Here is a 22,383-nt window from a genome sequence, read left to right as displayed (position 1 = left end):
CTTCAACTGGCCATATGATAACGTCAAAACATCCGATAGGCTTAATTTTTATAATAATTCATATCTACATTTCACCAGCTCTCATAATAAGTTATAAACATCAAGGTCAACTTTAATTCAGAAGAGCTGTAAGGTAATCAAGTATACCTTGTAGGTGAAATTACGTAACCACCGTTATTTAAATTTTAAGACGTGATGACATCATCCAAATAAAAATATTGGCAACTCATAAGTAACATAATTGGTTGAGGTAGAATATATTAAAAATTTAAAGAAAATCGATCGCAGATAAGCGAGTTGCGCTCTGTTGAATATGGTGGTCCATTACAAAAGGGGAAAAAACCCTATTTTAAAAATTCATGTGGCCAAATGATGACGTCATACCATTTTGTACGTCTAATGTGTATATACATTTATATCTACAACTCATTGGCTTCCAGAATAAGTTAAAAAAATTGGGGGTCATCGTGCATTCTGAAGAGTTATATTAATTTTAAAAAGGCCTTATTTTTTACTATTTTTAGCACTTTTGTACAATTAATGTGCGCATTTTGTCATTTTTAACCTGCTCGTATAGCGTTATTTTAAGTCGGAACAGATTCAAATTTGGTGAATGTACTAAGGATGGTGAGTAGAATACGATTTGTAAAAAAAATTCATATTTTTTACGCATTTTAAGAATTGCGCACGCAAAAACGCATTTTTGCGCAGTAATTTTTTGAAACACGCAAATGGCCTAACTCATGCTCTAAATTGATCAAAACTTAATTTGGAGCTTTTTAAATTTTTAACGCGCAATTTCACGTGCATGACCTTGAAAAATGTAAGTTTTTATTTGTTAATATTTTTATCCTTAACCTGAAGTTTACGTATAGTGAATTTTATTGATATGTGATAAAGAGTTATGGAGATATGATTGATAGTGTGATTTCACAAAATCGCGTATTAATGACGTCACGGTTGAGTGAATACGCTGAAAAGCTTATTATGGCTAAGTTAAAGTATTTAAAAGACATTGTGAAATTTTTGTGATCATTGCCATTCAACTTTTTGAGATATTTGTTAAACAAAAGTGTACAGAAAGAAGAATAATAATAATAACAATAATAAAGATTTTGTACAATAACAATAGGTGATCATTTTATTCTAAATGATCACCTAATAATAAAGATTTTGTACAATAACAATAGGTGATCATTTTATTCTAAATGATCACCTAACTAGAATTTAATTCGTCACTTTGACGAATTATAGGTGATCATTTTTATAATTTTATTGACATTAATATTTTTTAAACATGCACGTATGTTAAAATACAATCAGAAAATGTTGATGTATGCCATCCTATTATACGGTTATACATAGTGCTGTGCCTATTATATGCCATATACATTATGTACAGTATATACTGTATATCTATATACAGTGTAGCATTGGTGAAATTACGGACACACATCATGTTCTAATTTTTCGGCACTGATGACATTATCAAAATAAACTTGTGGATAACAATATCGAAAGATAATGAATTGAGCAATAAAATATAACAATTGGAAGAAAATTTGGCACGTAGAAGGGCGGTGCGCACTCTTTAAAAATTGTATAACTTTGACGAAAGAGATGAAAAAAATACTTTTTAACTTCAACTGGCCATATGATAACGTCACAACATCCGATAGGCTTAATTTTTATAATAATTCATATCTACATTTCACCAGCTCTCATAATAAGTTATAAACATCAAGGTCAACTTTAATTCAGAAGAGCTGTAAGGTATTCAAGTATACCTTGTAGGTGAAATTACGTAACCACCGTTATTTAAATTTTAAGACGTGATGACATCATCCAAATGAAAATATTGGCAACTCATAAGTAACATAATTGGTTGAGGTAGAATATATTAAAAATTTAAAGAAAATCGATCACAGATAAGCGAGTTGCGCTCTGTTGAATATGGTGGTCCATTACAAAAGGGGAAAAAACCCTATTTTAAAAATTCATGTGGCCAAATGATGACGTCATACCATTTTGTACGTCTAATGTGTATATACATTTATATCTACAACTCATTGGCTTCCAGAATAAGTTAAACAAATTGGAGGTCATCGTGCATTCTGAAGAGTTATATTAATTTTAAAAAGGCCTTATTTTTTACTATTTTTAGCACTTTTGTACAATTAATGTGCGCATTTTGTCATTTTTAACCTGCTCGTATAGCGTTATTTTAAGTCGGAACAGACTCAAATTTGGTGAATGTACTAAGGATGGTGAGTAGAATACGATTTGTAAAAAAAATTCATATTTTTTACGCATTTTAAGAATTGCGCACGCAAAAACGCATTTTTGCGCAGTAATTTTTTGAAGCACGCAAATGGCCTAACTCATGCTCTAAATTGATCAAAACTTAATTTGGAGCTTTTTAAATTTTTAACGCGCAATTTCACGTGCATGACCTTGAAAAATGTAAGTTTTTATTTGTTAATATTTTTATCTTTCACCTGAAGTTTACGTATAGTGAATTTTATTGATATGTGATAAAGAGTTATGGAGATATGATTGATAGTGTGATTTCACAAAATCGCGTATACGTGACGTCACGGATGAGTGATCACGCTGAAAAGCTTATTATGGCTAAGTTAAAGTATTTGAAAGACATTGTGAAATTTTTGTGATCATTGTTATTCAACTTTTTGAGATAATTGTTAAACAAAAAGTGTACAGAAAGAAGAATAATAACAATAACTAGAATTTAATTCGTCACTTTGACGAATTATAGGTGATCATTTTTATTATTTTATTGACATTAATATTTTTTAAACATGCACGTATTTTAAAATACAATCAGAAAATGTTGATGTATGCCATCCTATTATACGGTTATACTATAGTGCTGTGCCTATTATATGCCATATACATTATGTACAGTATATACTGTATATCTATATACAGTGTAGCATTGGTGAAATTACGGACACACATCATGTTCTAATTTTTCGGCACTGATGACATTATCAAAATAAACTTGTGGATTACAATATCGAAAGATAATGAATTGAGCAATAAAATATAACAATTGGAAGAAAATTTGGCACGTAGAAGGGCGGTGCGCGCTCTTTAAAAATTGTATAACTTTGACGAAAGAGATGAAAAAACTACTTTTTAACTTCAACTGGCCATATGATAACGTCACAACATCCGATAGGCTTAATTTCTATAATAATTCATATCTACATTTCACCAGCTCTCATAATAAGTTATAAACATCAAGGTCAACTTTAATTCAGAAGAGCTGTAAGGTATTCAAGTATACCTTGTAGGTGAAATTACGTAACCACCGTTATTTAAATTTTAAGACGTGATGACATCATCCAAATGAAAATATTGGCAACTCATAAGTAACATAATTGGTTGAGGTAGAATATATTAAAAATTTAAAGAAAATCGATCACAGATAAGCGAGTTGCGCTCTGTTGAATATGGTGGTCCATTACAAAATGGGAAAAAACCCTATTTTAAAAATTAATGTGGCCAAATGATGACGTCATACCATTTTGTACGTCTAATGTGTATATACATTTATATCTACAACTCATTGGCTTCCAGAATAAGTTAAAAAAATTGGGGGTCATCGTGCATTCTGAAGAGTTATATTAATTTTAAAAAGGCCTTATTTTTTACCATTTTTAGCACTTTTGTACAATTAATGTGCGCATTTTGTCATTTTTAACCTGCTCGTATAGCGTTATTTTAAGTCGGAACAGACTCAAATTTGGTGAATGTACTAAGGATGGTGAGTAGAATACGATTTGTAAAAAAAATTCATATTTTTTACGCATTTTAAGAATTGCGCACGCAAAAACGCATTTTTGCGCAGTAATTTTTTGAAACACGCAAATGGCCTAACTCATGCTCTAAATTGATCAAAACTTAATTTGGAGCTTTTTAAATTTTTAACGCGCAATTTCACGTGCATGACCTTGAAAAATGTAAGTTTTTATTTGTTAATATTTTTATCCTTCACCTGAAGTTTACGTATAGTGAATTTTATTGATATGTGATAAAGAGTTATGGAGATATGATTGATAGTGTGATTTCACAAAATCGCGTATTAATGACGTCACGGTTGAGTGATCACGCTGAAAAGCTTATTATGGCTAAGTTAAAGTATTTGAAAGACATTGTGAAATTTTTGTGATCATTGTTATTCAACTTTTTGAGATAATTGCTAAACAAAAGTGTACAGAAAGAAGAAGAAGAAGAATAATAATAACTAGAATTTAATTCGTCACTTTGACGAATTATAGGTGATCATTTTTATAATTTTATTGACATTAATATTTTTTAAACATGCACGTATTTTAAAATACAATCAGAAAATGTTGATGTATGCCATCCTATTATACGGTTATACTATAGTGCTGTGCCTATTATATGCCATATACATTATGTACAGTATATACTGTATATCTATATACTGTGTAGCATTGGTGAAATCACGGGACACATATCATGTTCTAATTTTTTGGTATGATGGAATTATCAAAATAAATTCGAAGATGGCAATTTCGAAAGAACATGAATTGAGCAAATAAATATAAGAATTGGAAGAGAATTTGGCACGTAGAAGCGCTGTGCGCGCTCTTTAAAAATTGTATAACTTTGACGAAAGAGATGAAAAAACTACTTTTTAACTTCAACTGGCCATATGATAACGTCACAACATCCGATAGGCTTAATTTTTATAATAATTCATATCTAAATTTCACCAGCTCTCATAATAAGTTATAAACATCAAGGTCAACTTTAATTCAGAAGAGCTGTAAGGTATTCAAGTATACCTTGTAGGTGAAATTACGTAACCACCGTTATTTAAATTTTAAGACGTGATGACATCATCCAAATGAAAATATTGGCAACTCCTAAGTAACATAATTGGTTGAGGTAGAATATATTAAAAATTTAAAGAAAATCGATCACAGATAAGCGAGTTGCGCTCTGTTGAATATGGTGGTCCATTACAAAAGGGGAAAAAACGTTATTTTAAAAATTAATGTGGCCAAATGATGACGTCATACCATTTTGTACGTCTAATGTGTATATACATTTATATCTACAACTCATTGGCTTCCAGAATAAGTTAAACAAATTGGGGGTCATCGTGCATTCTGAAGAGTTATTTTCATTTTAAAAAAGACATATTTTTTACCATTTTTAGCACTTTTGTGAAATTAATGTGCGCATTTTGTCTTTTTTAACGTGCTCGTATACCGTTATTTTAAGTCGGAATGGACTCAAGATCGGTGAATGTACTAAGAATTGTGAGTAGAATGTGATTTATACATCAAATTTCATTTTTTACGCCTTCTAAGAATCGCGTACGCAAAAACGTGTTTTTGCGCAGTAATTTTTTGAAACACGCAAATGGCCTAATTCATGCTCTAAATTGATCAAAACTTAATTTTAAGCTTTTTAAAATCTTTGCGCGCGATTTCACGTGCATGACCTTGAGATGCGCAAGTTTTTATTTGTTAATATTTTTTACCTTAACCTGAAATTTACGTGTAGTGGATTTCATAAATATGTGATAATGAATTATGGACATATGATTGATAATGTGATTTCACAAAATGGCGTATACGTGACGTCACGGATGAGTGATCACGCTGAAAAGCTTATTATGGCTAAGTTAAAGTATTTGAAAGACATTGTGAAATTTTTGTGATCATTGTTATTCAACTTTTTGAGATAATTGTTAAACAAAAAGTGTACAGAAAGAAGAATAATAATAATATTTTGTACAATAACAATAGGTGATCATTTTATTCTAAATGATCACCTAACTAGAATTTAATTCGTCACTTTGACGAATTATAGCTGATCATTTTTATAATTTTATTGACATTAATATTTTTTAAACATGCACGTATGTTAAAATACAATCAGAAAATGTTGATGTATGCCATCCTATTATACGGTTATACATAGTGCTGTGCCTATTATATGCCATATACATTATGTACAGTATATACTGTATATCTATATACAGTGTAGCATTGGTGAAATTACGGACACACATCATGTTCTAATTTTTCGGCACTGATGACATTATCAAAATAAACTTGTGGATAACAATATCGAAAGATAATGAATTGAGCAATAAAATATAACAATTGGAAGAAAATTTGGCACGTAGAAGGGCGGTGCGCACTCTTTAAAAATTGTATAACTTTGACGAAAGAGATGAAAAAACTACTTTTTAACTTCAACTGGCCATATGATAACGTCACAACATCCGATAGGCTTAATTTTTATAATAATTCATATCTACATTTCACCAGCTCTCATAATAAGTTATAAACATCAAGGTCAACTTTAATTCAGAAGAGCTGTAAGGTATTCAAGTATACCTTGTAGGTGAAATTACGTAACCACCGTTATTTAAATTTTAAGACGTGATGACATCATCCAAATGAAAATATTGGCAACTCATAAGTAACATAATTGGTTGAGTTAGAATATATTAAAAATTTAAAGAAAATCGATCACAGATAAGCGAGTTGCGCTCTGTTGAATATGGTGGTCCATTACAAAAGGGGAAAAAACCCTATTTTAAAAATTCATGTGGCCAAATGATGACGTCATACCATTTTGTACGTCTAATGTGTATATACATTTATATCTACAACTCATTGGCTTCCAGAATAAGTTAAAAAAATTGGGGGTCATCGTGCATTCTGAAGAGTTATATTAATTTTAAAAAGGCCTTATTTTTTACTATTTTTAGCACTTTTGTACAATTAATGTGCGCATTTTGTCATTTTTAACCTGCTCGTATAGCGTTATTTTAAGTCGGAACAGACTCAAATTTGGTGAATATACTAAGGATGGTGAGTAGAATACGATTTGTAAAAAAAATTCATATTTTTTACGCATTTTAAGAATTGCGCACGCAAAAACGCATTTTTGCGCAGTAATTTTTTGAAACACGCAAATGGCCTAACTCATGCTCTAAATTGATCAAAACTTAATTTGGAGCTTTTTAAATTTTTAACGCGCAATTTCACGTGCATGACCTTGAAAAATGTAAGTTTTTATTTGTTAATATTTTTATCCTTCACCTGAAGTTTACGTATAGTGAATTTTATTGATATGTGATAAAGAGTTATGGAGATATGATTGATAGTGTGATTTCACAAAATCGCGTATTAATGACGTCACGGTTGAGTGATCACGCTGAAAAGCTTATTATGGCTAAGTTAAAGTATTTGAAAGACATTGTGAAATTTTTGTGATCATTGTTATTCAACTTTTTGAGATAATTGTTAAACAAAAAGTGTACAGAAAGAAGAAGAATAATAACTAGAATTTAATTCGTCACTTTGACGAATTATAGGTGATCATTTTTATAAATTTATTGACATTAATATTTTTTAAACATGCACGTATGTTAACATACAATCGGAAAATGTTGATGTATGCCATCCTATTATACGCTTATAGTGCTTGTTGTGCCTATTATATGCCATATCACATTATGTACAGTATACTCTATATCTATATACAGTGTAGCATTGGTGAAATTACGGACACACATCATGTTCTAAGTTTTTGGCACTGATGACATTATCAAAATAAACTTGTGGATACCAATATCGAAAGATAATGAATTGAGCAATAAAATATAACAATTGGAATAAAATTTGGCACGTGGAAGCGCGGTGCGCGCTCTTTAAAATGTGTATAACTTTGACGAAAGAGATGAAAAAACTACTTTTTAACTTCAACTGGCCATATGATAACTTTATAACATTCGATAGGCTTAATTTTTATATGCATTCATATCTACATTTCACCAGCTCTCATAATAAGTTATAAACATCAAGGTCAACTTTAATTCAGAAGAGCTGTAAGGTATTCAAGTATACCTTGTAGGTGAAATTACGTAACCACCGTTATTTAAATTTTAAGACGTGATGACATCATGCAAATGAAAATATTGGCAACTCATAAGTAACATAATTGGTTGAGGTAGAATATATTAAAAATTTAAAGAAAATCGATCACAGATAAGCGAGTTGCGCTCTGTTGAATATGGTGGTCCATTACAAAAGGGGAAAAAACCCTATTTTAAAAATTAATGTGGCCAAATGATGACGTCATACCATTTTGTACGTCTAATGTGTATATACATTTATATCTACAACTCATTGGCTTCCAGAATAAGTTAAAAAAATTGGGGGTCATCGTGCATTCTGAAGAGTTATATTAATTTTAAAAAGGCCTTATTTTTTACCATTTTTAGCACTTTTGTACAATTAATGTGCGCATTTTGTCAATTTTAACCTGCTCGTATAGCGTTATTTTAAGTCGGAACAGACTCAAATTTGGTGAATGTACTAAGGATGGTGAGTAGAATACGATTTGTAAAAAAAATTCATATTTTTTACGCATTTTAAGAATTGCGCACGCAAAAACGCATTTTTGCGCAGTAATTTTTTGAAACACGCAAATGGCCTAACTCATGCTCGAAATTGATCAAAACTTAATTTTGAGCTTTTTAAATTTTTAACGCGCAATTTCACGTGCATGACCTTGAAAAATGTAAGTTTTTATTTGTTAATATTTGTATCCTTCACCTGAAGTTTACGTATAGTGAATTTTATTGATATGTGATAAAGAGTTATGGAGATATGATTGATAGTGTGATTTCACAAAATCGCGTATTAATGACGTCACGGTTGAGTGATCATGCTGAAAAGCTTATTATGGCTAAGTTAAAGTATTTGAAAGACATTGTGAAATTTTTGTGATCATTGTTATTCAACTTTTTGAGATAATTGTTAAACAAAAAGTGTACAGAAAGAAGAAGAAGAAGAAGAATAATAATAATAACAATAATAAAGATTTTGTACAATAACAATAGGTGATCATTTTATTCTAAATGATCACCTAATAATAACAATAATAAAGATTTTGTACAATAACAATAGGTGATCATTTTATTCTAAATGATCACCTAACTAGAATTTAATTCGTCACTTTGACGAATTATAGGTGATCATTTTTATAATTTTATTGACATTAATATTTTTTAAACATGCACGTATGTTAAAATACAATCAGAAAATGTTGATGTATACCATCCTATTATACGGTTATACTATAGTGCTGTGCCTATTATATGCCATATACATTATGTACAGTATATACTGTATATCTATATACAGTGTAGCATTGGTGAAATTACGGACACACATCATGTTCTAATTTTTCGGCACTGATGACATTATCAAAATAAACTTGTGGATAACAATATCGAAAGATAATGAATTGAGCAATAAAATATAACAATTGGAAGAAAATTTGGCACGTAGAAGGGCGGTGCGCGCTCTTTAAAAATTGTATAACTTTTACGAAAGAGATGAAAAAACAACTTTTTAACTTTAACTGGCCATATGATAACGTCACAACATCCGATAGGCTTAATTTTTATAATAATTCATATCTACATTTCACCAGCTCTCATAATAAGTTATAAACATCAAGGTCAACTTTAATTCAGAAGAGCTGTAAGGTATTCAAGTATACCTTGTAGGTGAAATTACGTAACCATCGTTATTTAAATTTTAAGACGTGATGACATCATCCAAATGAAAATATTGGCAACTCATAAGTAACATAATTGGTTGAGGTAGAATATATTAAAAATTTAGAGAAAATCGATCACAGATAAGCGAGTTGCGCTCTGTTGAATATGGTGGTCCATTACAAAAGGGGAAAAAACCCTATTTTAAAAATTCATGTGGCCAAATGATGACGTCATACCATTTTGTACGTCTAATGTGTATATACATTTATATCTACAACTCATTGTTTTCCAGAATAAGTTTAAAAAATTGGGGGTCATCGTGCATTCTGAAGAGTTATATTAATTTTAAAAAGGCCTTATTTTTTACTATTTTTAGCACTTTTGTACAATTAATGTGCGCATTTTGTCATTTTTAACCTGCTCGTATAGCGTTATTTTAAGTCGGAACAGACTCAAATTTGGTGAATGTACTAAGGATGGTGAGTAGAATACGATTTGTAAAAAAAATTCATATTTTTTACGCATTTTAAGAATTGCGCACGCAAAAACGCATTTTTGCGCAGTAATTTTTTGAAACACGCAAATGGCCTAACTCATGCTCTAAATTGATCAAAACTTAATTTGGAGCTTTTTAAATTTTTAACGCGCAATTTCACGTGCATGACCTTGAAAAATGTAAGTTTTTATTTGGTAATATTTTTATCCTTCACCTGAAGTTTACGTATAGTGAATTTTATTGATATGTGATAAAGAGTTATGGAGATATGATTGATAGTGTGATTTCACAAAATCGCGTATCAATGACGTCACGGTTGAGTGATCACGCTGAAAAGCTTATTATGGCTAAGTTAAAGTATTTGAAGGACATTGTGAAATTTTTGTGATCATTGTTATTCAACTTTTTGAGATAATTGTTAAACAAAAAGTGTACAGAAAGAAGAATAATAATAATAACAACTAGAATTTAATTCGTCACTTTGACGAATTATAGGTGATCATTTTTATCATGTTACTGATATATTATTTGATGGACATACATTAAAATATGAATGTAAAAAGTTGATGTACGCCATCCTATGACATGATGCGTATATTATGTTTATAGTGCTAAGTTGTACAATTTTATCATATGGAATAGTATACTGTGTGTCTGTATACAGTGCAGTATAGGTGAAATTGCGGGACCCATAATTATATACGTCGCTATGTGACTTACCTACATTGAAGTGGAGGGTACCCATTTCTTCATATGTGGTCAAGAGGTCATTTATTGTTTTGATGGCATGGCATGCAGCGATGAAATAGCTTAGTAAATTATGAACTAAACGAATAGAGGGGGCTAGAGGCCTATGTAATTTTGAAAGAAAATTTAAAAAGAAAGGTACTACTAACATAAACAAATAACAATATTCTAAATGTGAATAAATAATAATTGGTACAACTAGCGTGACACTGTCACGAGTACTTTGAAATAATGTCTTTATTCTATTTAATAATAAAGATTTTGTACAATAACAATAGGTGATCATTTTATTCTAAATGATCACCTAATAATAAAGATTTTGTACAATAACAATAGGTGATCATTTTATTCTAAATGATCACCTAATTATATATCTATTATTATTTGTCTTATATTAAAAATTAATTAGCCTAACCTTCTATGATAAAGACATCACATGAGATGCTGTATTATGGAATTTTCATATAATAATGCCATATGTGTAGATAGAGGACTGAGAATCGGGTGCTTCTCAGATCTTAATTCCTCCCCACATGTAACTGCATTTGTTATCATTGTCAAACATCCTACCTTTTCTACCGGCACACTCTATATCGTAACTGAGTATCCTGAAGGGCGCCACTTTCTGCCACTCGCCTTCTGCAGCGTGACTTATGAAAGCATCCCACGCAACATCTACTTCAATCTGACACAGCGACTGTTTGTCAAATTCCCCGTTACCGGTTTTCCTTATATGGTACTGGTTTGCTGGTAGCTCAATCCAGTTGCAACCAACGACTTCGGTATCGACCATAAATCTGCATACAATAAAAACTATTTTTGGAAGGTACGCTAGAGTGGGATCTAGGTATTTATGGACCACTAACTGTCCAGTTATCAATGGACCACTAACTGTCCAGTTATCAATGGACCACTAACTGTCCAGTTATCAATGGACCACTAACTGTCCAGTTATCAATGGACCACTAACTGTCCAGTTATCAATGGACCACTAACTGTCCAGTTATCAATGGACCACTAACTGTCCAGTTATCAATGGACCACTAACTGTCCAGTTATCAATGGACCACTAACTGTCCAGTTATCAATGGACCACTAACTGTCCAGTTATCAATGGACCACTAACTGTCCAGTTATCAATGGACCACTAACTGTCCAGTTATCAATGGACCACTAACTGTCCAGTTATCAATGGACCACTAACTGTCCAGTTATCAATGGACCACTAACTGTCTAGTTATCAATGGACCACTAACTGTCCAGTTATCAATGGACCACTAACTGTCTAGTTATCAATGGACCACTAACTGTCTAGTTATCAATGGACCACTAACTGTCCAGTTATCAATGGACCACTAACTGTCCAGTTATCAATGGACCACTAACTGTCCAGTTATCAATGGACCACTAACTGTCCAGTTATCAATGGACCACTAACTGTCTAGTTATCAATGGACCACTAACTGCCCAGTTATCAATGGACCACTAACTGTCCAGTTATCAATGAATCACTAACTGTCTAGTTACCAATGGAACACTAACTGTCCAGTTATCAATGGACCACTAACTGTCCAGTTATCAATGGACCACTAACTGTCCAGTTACCATAAAGTTAAAATTAAGTCCAAATTGTTGCACATTTTAAGAGCAAACTTATGATTTATAAAAATAGAATTCCAAGATGCCATTGGCTAAACAACAGTTGAACAAATCTTAAAATTGGTGAAATAACAACTTACCTAATCTCAAAGTCTATATTGCTTTCATAGCTTTGATGACAAGCCGACGGATATGGTGCAAAATTGACGGAACCATGCTCAAGTAACCTCCTCGCAGGAGCGATGAATTTCGGAGTTGCCAATGTGATCTTTAGAAACGGCTCTTTCTTATTTCCATGGTAACCATAAATACCTTTAAAGATAATGTTTTAATAAAATGAAATCATTACAAATAAAAATATATTGTACAAATTGGAAATAAAAGCAAAAGGTTAAAACTCACTTTCTTTGCTTTCTAGATCAACTGCTAAGATGACCTCTGCTAGGCCATCTTTATTTGACCTCATGTCACCAAGCACTGCTTTATTCAACTGGTCACGAACTATCTGGCAGTGCTTTTCCTGGAAATCTTTGGGGGCCTTGATGTAGAAGTAAGGGGTAAAGCCATGTATATGACAAAGTACACTGTTCCCTGCCATGGTGATGCCGAACATTCTAACAATAGGTGTGGGGCCATTTAGGGGGCCTGGCATGTTCTTCATATGTGTACCTTTGAATGAATGAAACCATCAAACAATTTAATTCTCTAGTAAGGACAGGAAAAACAATAAAACATTAGACAAAGGTACTTTTATTTCAATTATTGGAATAAAATAAAGTTATATAATATGGTATAGCCAAGGTTTCTAATGTTGGATTTTAATTAAATCTAAATTAAGGTCAAAGGGCAACGATCTATTGTGTTCGATTAGATAATATAAACAGATTTGTTTTATAATTGAATGAAAATTATCTATTGTGTTTGATAGACAGAATATTCTAACACTCTTAATTAGTATATTTTTCTTTTAGACTTAGACACAAATGTGTTTACCGATATAATAGTCCAAATCTATTTGCAAATTATCTATTGCGTTTGATAGACAGAATATTCTAATACTCTTAATTAGTATATTTTTCTTTTAGACTTAGACACAAATGTGTTTACCGATATAATAGTCCAAATCTATTTGCTGAAATACCAAGCTATCTTCCTTTGGATCAATAACGGGTGGAGCTGGCCTTTTCCATTTTTCTTTACCAGTAGTTGACGTGCCTTTAATGAAAATAAAAATAATAAATTAAAGGCATACACTCAATAAATTCATAAAAGAAATAATTTATTTTTACTTAGACCACAACACTCTCACTTTGATAAAAAAATAATTTTTTCATTTATTAAAAAAATTATTTTAAATGATAATTTTATTAATAATACTCATTTTAAATGTCAAACGCATTACAAATTTATTTTCGCATTTAACAAACATTTTAAATTCTTAGAAAATTGATAATGATTGGTCTTAGCATCTAAGATTACACTTAAGCGTGTCAGACAAGAGAACAAGTTGTTAAGCACTTATATTTTAACGAGTAAAATGCGCAAGGTTATATCCATTAGGCTACATTATCATGGGGAGTAAGTGCATTATTTGTCATATATGCATGAATTACATGCATTAATTCTGATAATGATAAGTATATGTATAGCGCGTCAAACAGTCGTCTCAATCACTTTTAAGTGGATTTTTTAAATATGGCTAATGCAAGCGTGATGTTAACAGGTAGCAGGTTAAATACTTTAATTAAATTTTTTAATTCCACTTGAACGCCACAGGCTATGGAAAAAGTGTAATAATAAGGTTGCCAGACAATCGGTAGCTTCTAGATTGGAAACATTATGAAAGTTTGAAACCCATTATTTTGTGAAAAGAAAATATTTTAAAATAAAGGATGTTGCCAAGGCAATACTCCTGGGTACTCTTTTGTTTTGTTTATATATTTAGGCAAATTGGCAAGGATAACCATAAGCAAATTCATTCACTATCCTTCTTAAAGGTGGCAATCCTGTTCACAAGACAAACATTATACACAAGATGCTCTACATAAACAAAGTCTTATATAGAATTTATCATTAGAAACAATTCTAATATGACAGGACTTGAACCCAGGACCCTTGGATTGGTAACAAAGCATCCAAACCACCAACTTACACAAGTACATTTTACTTACAACCTTTGATAGAATCGCCTTTAGTCATTTCCGACTCCATCTGGTCAAGAAGTGCCAACTCTTCTTCAAATGTTGACGGATCGTCATCAAAGTCGGCGTGGGATCTCTTAGCGGGCGGACCAACAGTTGAGAACAATTTGCGCTTTTCCATTTCTACGAATCTATAAAAAATATGTGAATACGGTAATAAAAGAAAAAAATATGAGATGTTGATTATGTACCCATTCATAAAATGTTATCTTTAAATTATGTGTGCTTGGAAATGGCCTGTACTGTATGTAGCTAAAAACGCAATTACAGAACTATGTTTCCACTACAAACTTAAATTGATCAGCAGTTTGCCAATCAAACCTTTTAAAAAAAATGTTCCCTGGAGCAGCACATTTTTAATGCCATGTTTGTTCCTCCATAATTACATGAAATCAACCAAATGCTTTAAAATATAGAGCAAGTACTCTATTATATTATATGAGTTAAAACCTTGAAGAATACTATGAGTATGTAGTACACAGTATGTGATGTGTTATAAAGTGGTATTTACCAGTGAACATAATTGATGTTATTGGTATACTACATCCCGAGACCCCTACTAAGCTTAACACTCTATTTGAATCATAATGGCATGGTAAAACTGAGAAAAATATCATTATAATTATAAGCACTATATAGGCCTAACAAAATATTAATAATAAACTTAGGCCTACTAATTTGTGTTTTGCATCTTATATTGACAAATCCATCTCGTTTAAATTAATAATATAAACAAGCCAAGACCGGATGGGAGACCGTCTAGAAATCGCGGCGGGTGCTGTATTATGTATATACTGGAGAGTGATGGTGTAATGGTAATATCGGACTAGCATGTGATAGGCATGGGTTCGAGGTTATCTGTACCATACTAATTTCATCCTTAGGCAAGATGCTTTACTCTCATTGCCTCGTCCTTCGGATGGGATGTAAAGCCGTTGGTCCCGTGTACTTAACAGTGCACGTTAAAGAACTTGGTACACTATTCGAATAGAGTAGGGGATCGTCTTCCGGTGTGCTGATCTGGTAGGCGCTGCACTGCTGGCTGCCGTGGGTCCGTGGAGGGCCTATCTAATCCGAATTTCCTCAGTTTCCAGTTAAGCTTGAGGACAAATATAAATAGGCCTACCTTTACCTTTACCACCTGTAGGCTAGTCCATTATCCAACTTTAAAAAAATATTCTATCTATTCCCTTTATAAAAATTTATTATTTGTTTAATAACATATATCCTGTGAATGTACCACCAACTACCAAAATCGGCCTCTAGTCTAGGCCTAGGCTTGATTTGGGAATACACGCCGACCAGACCGATGTAGGCTATGTGGGTCCCGTCAATTTATCTAGGCCTAGACTTCTTTTACTAAATAGCATTAATTTCGTTTACAGTAAATCATCAGTAATGCAAGTTTACAATACATAACAAATATTCTATACAAACAAATATACATATATCAGAAAAGTCACTTTACTTTTTTTTTAAACGAAAATAACTAAAATGAAACGTTTCGCGGAATTTCTTCAAATGGCGGTAAGTAAGAAACGTTGCCAGAAAATTTACTTTTTTTATAACAAAATGTAATCTAATATAACTAATGTCATTTTTATCTACATAGGTTATTTACTGTATATCAGACCAATAAGCAATTCATTAATAAATAATAATAATTAATAAAAATGAAGAAATAATTTATTTTTAAAAGATATATTACAAGACTTTTTGGGGTTTTTTTTGGCTGGTCACCCACGGGTTAGAACACGGTACTATACAATTTACATTGACTGGAAATTCCACACCACATAGACAAAAATCATGAAAATAATTCATTTAAATCGATTAACTATGATAGGTGAGTTGACCATTAGTCTTTCAATATCTCCTTGACTACCAGGACATCGTCTTTCTGATTGGACAGCATTGTTGTCCATTTTCCAATAACTGAAAATAATATGACTTAAATGATCTTATGACTTTTATTGGGCTTCGTAAGATCATTGATTGGTGGTAGAGGAGCTGATAAAAAAAAAGATTTTTCATCAGCTATAATAATCGTACAAAACACCACAAATCGTAAGTTTTTATACTTATTAACTGTATTAGTGTAGACCATTTGTAACATACTTTATGAAATATGCTGTATAAAACCGGGGAGAGTGATAAAACTAAATCCAATCCTAACTTTCGTTTTAACAGTATCATTTCACATGTGATACACATGAGATTCTGTATATTAAGGACTTTTCCTGATACTGCAGGGCAAATATTCTCGTATAATATGAAGATCAGCACTGAGAAATCGCCGCCACAGAGTGTCACTGCAATTACTTGTAACCACGGTACGGTAAATTGTCCAGAAGTCGTAATAATTATCATGTGCATGTTTCTCCAGTATGTCATTAGGAATATTATTTGCAAAGTCGCGCCAAGCCCTCGCAAATTGACAATTATTAATTACCTAAAACGCACCCGACACTCGTTGTGCATTGACGACGATAAGAATTTGCCGAGAACTCGCGCGAATTCTCGCAAATTGACGACGATAAAAAGTTGGCGAAAACTCGCACGACTCCTCGGAAATTTACGACGATAAGAATTTGTCGAAAATTGATTCCACTTGAGTTGGAGAAATGGCGAAATAACTAAGCTATAGTATTTAATTGATAATATATAGAATTCACTAACAAAATGAAAACACACTGTAAATAATGTACAATTATCTGGCCTATTGTTACGCGAGGTCTATCGAATTTGTGTAAATGAAATTTACGCAAACAATAACTGGTCTTTATGTAAATTGTATCTAGTTAAAGTAAATTAAATCGAGACATTTATAACTAGTAATCAGCTAAAACCAAGGTAGTTTGTAAGAAGGTTATTGAGCTAGTGACTACCGTACTCCAATCGACTCTCCTTGTTGTGAATCCATGGAGATATTGACGCACGAGATGATGAGAACATTTTTTAATTTTTACATTAAAGTAGGCCTAATATGGTATCACATCCGTTCAAGATTTGTATTGTCTTCTACAACATGAAATATTAGTTAATTGATATGTTTGATTTGATTGAAATCCGTTAAAACTCATCCAAGTTATGAAAATAACGAATAAAGATGAACTTTTAATTTTAAAGTTATAATATAGTTATAAAAAAAACACTGATTTCACTTAAGAAGAAAGACAGATTTTTTATATTTGAACAGAATTACGTCCTCTTCCAGACAATGGGCTTTCCATTTTTTTTAGTAACTTTTTTTTCGGTTCATGGCCTAACACACATTTTGTTATTATTCAGGTATTTATACCATTTTTCAGATGAATATGCAGAATCACTACGAATACAACGAGTACAGTCATTTTGAAGACTCAAACACAACATCACCAGCAGTGAATTCAAGTTGGTACCTCGGGTTGAGCGCCATGGTTGGTGTGCTCGGTGTCACTGGTAACCTCTTAGTAATGTTGGTCATAGTAAAGGTCCAATCGCTTCGAAACACTACCAAGGTTCTTGTGTTCAACCAGTCACTAATTGATTTATCAACAAGCGTGTCTTTCTCTTTATTCAACCTTCTGCCTATAACTGATCTGAGTCGGATAGAGACTCGTTTTTTTAAGAAGTTAATTTGCATGTTTTGGACGTCTGGATATTTCCACTGGGCTTTCGCGATTTCATCGTCCGTCAACTTGATCCTGATGACGTTGCATCGATATTTCGCAATTGTACATCCAATTAAGCATTACACCGGGTTTACCCTAAAAATAGCCCGTCGGTGCACGGTGATTCCGTGGGTGGTAGGCACTGTAATCGAGCTTCATTGGGCCCTCGTAAACGTCGTAGATGACGACGGCCACTGCGTAGTTAATTGGCCAATAAGCGGGCTACAAAACGTGGCGGGTGTTTTGGTCGTGGTTGTAATATATTTCTCTGTTTTGGTTGTCAACGTGTTTGTATATGTTTCCATTGCACTGAAGCTTCTTCGTAGGCCTTCATTTCATTCTGGAGGCAGTAAATCTGACCGATTCTCGGGCGCATTTCGAAGTGTTTTAATAACTTTTGCTGGTATAAGCACGGCCTACGCGATTTGTTGGACACTCAACCAAGTTCTTTATTTTGGATTCAATCTAGGATTTCCTTTGGATATGACGTCAGATCTGTATAAATGCTCTGTTATTCTGGCGTTTTCAAACACGTATATTAACACGTTTGTTTATGCGTATGGTTTGCCAGAATTCCGCAAAATCTGCAAAGATATGTTTTTGCCGAAAAAACCTGATTGTAAACGAAAAGGAAGTCAGAGTAGCTCTAGAGATTTTGGAAATGGTGTTAATTCTAGCTCACAAAATACATGGTTTTGAACTTGTTTTATAGTGCGTCATTATTTTCATCGAAAATCGCCGTTTCAGTAACTTTTGGTGATTATAACAAGAATTTTGACATTTTTAAAACTCATTATGTTGAGTATCGTTAATTTTCATAGTCGATATTGGCTACGAATACGATACGATACTATCACTTTGACATTTTTTTATAACAAACAAAAATTGCTTAAACAATATTGTTTTATGCGAATTTTTTTCTGGACAGTGCGGCATATTATGCGATGTGCGCTAACGGTCATTTGAATAGTTGGTGTGTTTTGAAACTCCAGCCATACTTTTTGTACGACGCGCATCAATATTAGGCCTAATTTTGCCATCGATACACTTTTAAAGCATCAGACTGATATAGCATAATAGCAACAGGCAATTTGACAGATAAAGCAGACGTTGATTATGAAAGAAAATAAATTAAGAAGGCGCATTTTTAAGTATCGAACTCAAGTCACGTCTAAAAGTTTTACTCACAAAATTGCCGATGAGGGCGTATTTTATTTGGTTCTCGTTGTTATGGAGATATCGTATACAAAACACGTGTTGACAATCAACAAACATCGATCCACAGCGAAAGATCATTGATTGAAAAGAGGAGAGCGAGACTAAACGCGAATTAATATTGGCATTTTCTCCGTCATTTAGGAAACATGACAAACATTAGTGATCGACGATTTGATTTACATCAAACCAGTTCAGGAAAAGGATTGGATTATAGGCCAGGGTATTATTTTCCAGCTTCCGATTTTAAGGTAAGAAAAGAGACCGCTGGCAAACTCTTGTCCAACCAATCAATAATTACACAGCCAGCTACTGAGCTAACCCCGTAGCGTGGTTGTTTGGCTCGGCCACTTTAATTTAAATAGGTACTAGCCTAGGTTAGTCTTTTTTAAGAATAGAAATACATTTTAAAATTAAAATAACATTTAAGAAAAAAACGACAATTTCTTATTAAATGTATTGATTATCACCACCATCATAAATTTACAAATAGGATTTTATTTTACTTTTTAAATTTTATGTAATTTTTGTTGTTTTTTTTTAGACAACAATAAATAACCCATTACCACCAGAGCTAGCAAAACAAGATGAAATAATCAAACCATACACCACAACAACAGGAGAAACGCATGATTTTAAACATCATGGTGGTATCTATGGAAACAATCAACATAAGAAGGCACCAGGACATTGGAATATCCATTATAATAAAGATCTTAGAGAAAAGGTTTGTATATTTTTGTTCTAAATACAGGCTTACTGCAATATGGCAGGTGCCTATTAATAAATTATTAAATATTGATTTAGCAATTTAAGAAGGAAGAGAATTTCTTAGTATTCAATAGAATTACAAATGATCAATATTATTGACTATTTAAAATTATTTTATAGATTTTCGTTAAATATTAACAGTGTTGTCTTTAATATTAAGACATTATAAAGCAACAAATTGTACAGAATATTATTTTTACAATATAATATAGTACTGTACATAGAAATATTCAGTCTCTAAGTCTATTTCATCTACATAAAGTCTACTTAATAAATAATAGAAAATAATTAAATTATTCTGACAGACGAGATCACGAGGCTGGAGGAAACCATTAACAATGGGTAACCAAGAAAGTGAGATGCAAGACGAATTTAAAGGAAGAAACACCCAGCCAGGAGTTGACTTTAACACATACTTGAACCGTAACCCTCAACCGAGTAAGCTACAAGAGCACCATTCCGTTATGCCAGCACCTATTGCAGTAAGTCATTTTTGTAAATAAAAGAAGGAATTTATCTTAAGGTCAAGCCTGGAAATGTTTGCTTGGAATTATAATGTACAGATAATTTTATTCGTTCATTAATTATTTTTTTTTAATTTCAGGATAAAACTCCAAAATACAAACCAACTTTAGTGAGGGACGGAGGTGCTTTACAGTTACTTGATCCGTATGTAACGACAACTCACAAAGACTTTAAGCGATTCAGTCGACACGCCCTCGATGATTATCCAAAGAAAGACGCAGCAACGTACTGGAGATGCGAAGATTACTCACAAGCCTGGGGTCACGGCACAAAACACAAGTAAGTATTTTGTTATTTTGCCACTTATCCAGTCATGAGGTGTTTGGTACTCTATGTATTTCTTAACACTGCTTGCATGGAAAGAAAACTATTTTACCTGCCATTTGTAAAGTATGTATGCATCTAGCAAACAAAACATGAAAGGAAAAAGCTTTGTGTTTCATCAAATTAAGCTCTACACTATCAAACTTGTGGCAAAAAAATGTGATGTACCAATATATGGACATGATGATTCCATATCACTACTATATTTAGGCATATCACTACCATATTTGGCCACATCATACTTTTTTTGTCAAACTAGTTTGATAGTGTAGACAAGAGCTTTACAATATGATTTAACTATAAGTGGTAGCTTGGTGTTAAAGATGCTTGCCTTACAATCTTAAAACCTGGGTTCAATTCAGGTTTAGTTCTAGGATTCACATGACCAAACAGTGCTGCTTCTTAAGTGAAAATATAACTATGTTTTAACTGTGAATTTCTTTTCTTTGTACAGTCCATTGCCAAAAGACTCTGTTCCACGCTCAAGACCTCCCATGAGAGATGAAATGATCTTCAAAACAGAAATCAGAGAACCAGTTCGATGGCCTGAGAAATTCAAACAAGTTCCACACAGCGGAATGCAAACCCTTGCCCAAGCTTCGTATCAAACTCCGTCAGATCCTAAAATGAGGGAGCTCTTCTCATGTCCCGTAGACACGCCGTGGGTGATTCCAAACGCAGGACCGGAACAAACCTTCGCAGTACCACAAACTTACAAAACAGAATATGAAACATATGCAAGTGGAAAACCTGTGTCAGTTTGATGGATTTCACCAAATATATTCTTATATTAATGCAAACTTTTTGTACAGACTTAACCAAATATCTGATCGTTATAAATCAGTATTTTTATGTAATAAATGCAATATAATAAAATCATGATGTTAAAATGGCAAGGTCTTTAGATTTGTTGCTGCTTTTTAAATGTTGTTGTAAATATATGATTTGTTGAAAATAAACTGTATAGAGGCACTGAGTGTGCTTGAATAAAAATGAAAAATAAAATCATTTGTATTTTAATATTTTTGGTTTGTCTTAAATTAACATTAACACTTATATAGCGCACATTTCAATAATATTCATAATCGCGCCCCTTTTCACTGCTAAAATGACATTATAAACTACTTTTTGATAGTATTTTTGACAGACTATTAAAGATGTATTGTCCCCCAAAATCATGAAAAATAAAGATTTTTAAAATCAAACTTTGAATAGGCCATTTTGCAGTTTTAATGAAGTTGTTCACTTCCATAAGAAAAAAAA

The 22,383-nt window shown here is 32.3% G+C and overlaps 3 protein-coding genes across 4 annotated transcripts in view; 2 read left to right on the top strand and 1 right to left on the bottom strand.

The window, feature by feature from the left end:
• LOC144849037 (DNA polymerase delta catalytic subunit-like) overlaps positions 1-16,153 on the bottom strand; it is a 37,015-nt gene extending 20,862 nt beyond the window's left edge. The window contains exons 1-6 of one of the 2 annotated variants that reach the window (XM_078705991.1): positions 16,101-16,153; positions 14,603-14,763; positions 13,539-13,646; positions 12,834-13,100; positions 12,572-12,743; positions 11,403-11,629 (exon numbers count right to left, since the gene is read on the bottom strand). In XM_078705991.1, the coding sequence (XP_078562117.1) occupies positions 11,403-11,629; positions 12,572-12,743; positions 12,834-13,100; positions 13,539-13,646; positions 14,603-14,753 (925 nt within the window). In that variant the 5' untranslated portion in view covers positions 14,754-14,763; positions 16,101-16,153. The remainder of the gene's footprint in view (positions 1-11,402; positions 11,630-12,571; positions 12,744-12,833; positions 13,101-13,538; positions 13,647-14,602; positions 14,764-16,100) is intronic. The other variant, XM_078705992.1, reaches the window with a different exon arrangement.
• Positions 16,154-17,949: 1,796 nt separating this feature from the next.
• On the top strand, positions 17,950-18,984 carry LOC144848884 (delta-type opioid receptor-like). Its single transcript, XM_078705835.1, has one exon. It carries the CDS (start codon positions 17,950-17,952, stop codon positions 18,982-18,984), a length of 1,035 nt encoding a protein of 344 aa, XP_078561961.1.
• A 600-nt stretch (positions 18,985-19,584) lies between these two features.
• On the top strand, positions 19,585-22,079 carry LOC144847929 (stabilizer of axonemal microtubules 3-like). The gene is made up of 5 exons (XM_078704524.1): positions 19,585-19,751; positions 20,045-20,227; positions 20,577-20,753; positions 20,876-21,075; positions 21,575-22,079. The coding sequence occupies exons 1-5, from the start codon at positions 19,650-19,652 to the stop codon at positions 21,882-21,884; spliced, it is 972 nt and encodes a 323-aa protein (XP_078560650.1). The 5' UTR covers positions 19,585-19,649; the 3' UTR covers positions 21,885-22,079.
• Positions 22,080-22,383: the final 304 nt, after the last annotated feature.

This window comes from Antedon bifida, chromosome 7 (assembly GCF_963402885.1).
Source record: "Antedon bifida chromosome 7, ecAntBifi1.1, whole genome shotgun sequence".
Taxonomy (NCBI): Eukaryota; Metazoa; Echinodermata; class Crinoidea; order Comatulida; family Antedonidae; genus Antedon; species Antedon bifida.
Note: the sequence above shows the minus strand (reverse complement) of the source record. Positions and strands in the feature narration are given on the sequence as shown.

Excerpts from the sequence above, each read along its gene's own strand:
- LOC144848884 (XM_078705835.1), top strand. The coding sequence starts at position 17,950 with ATGCAGAATCACTACGAATACAACGAGTACAGTCATTTTGAAGACTCA.
- LOC144847929 (XM_078704524.1), top strand. The coding sequence starts at position 19,650 with ATGACAAACATTAGTGATCGACGATTTGATTTACATCAAACCAGTTCA. Across the intron at positions 19,752-20,044 it reads TTCCAGCTTCCGATTTTAAG|ACAACAATAAATAACCCATT; the intron begins GTAAGAAAAGAG and ends GTTTTTTTTTAG. Across the intron at positions 21,076-21,574 it reads GGTCACGGCACAAAACACAA|TCCATTGCCAAAAGACTCTG; the intron begins GTAAGTATTTTG and ends TTCTTTGTACAG.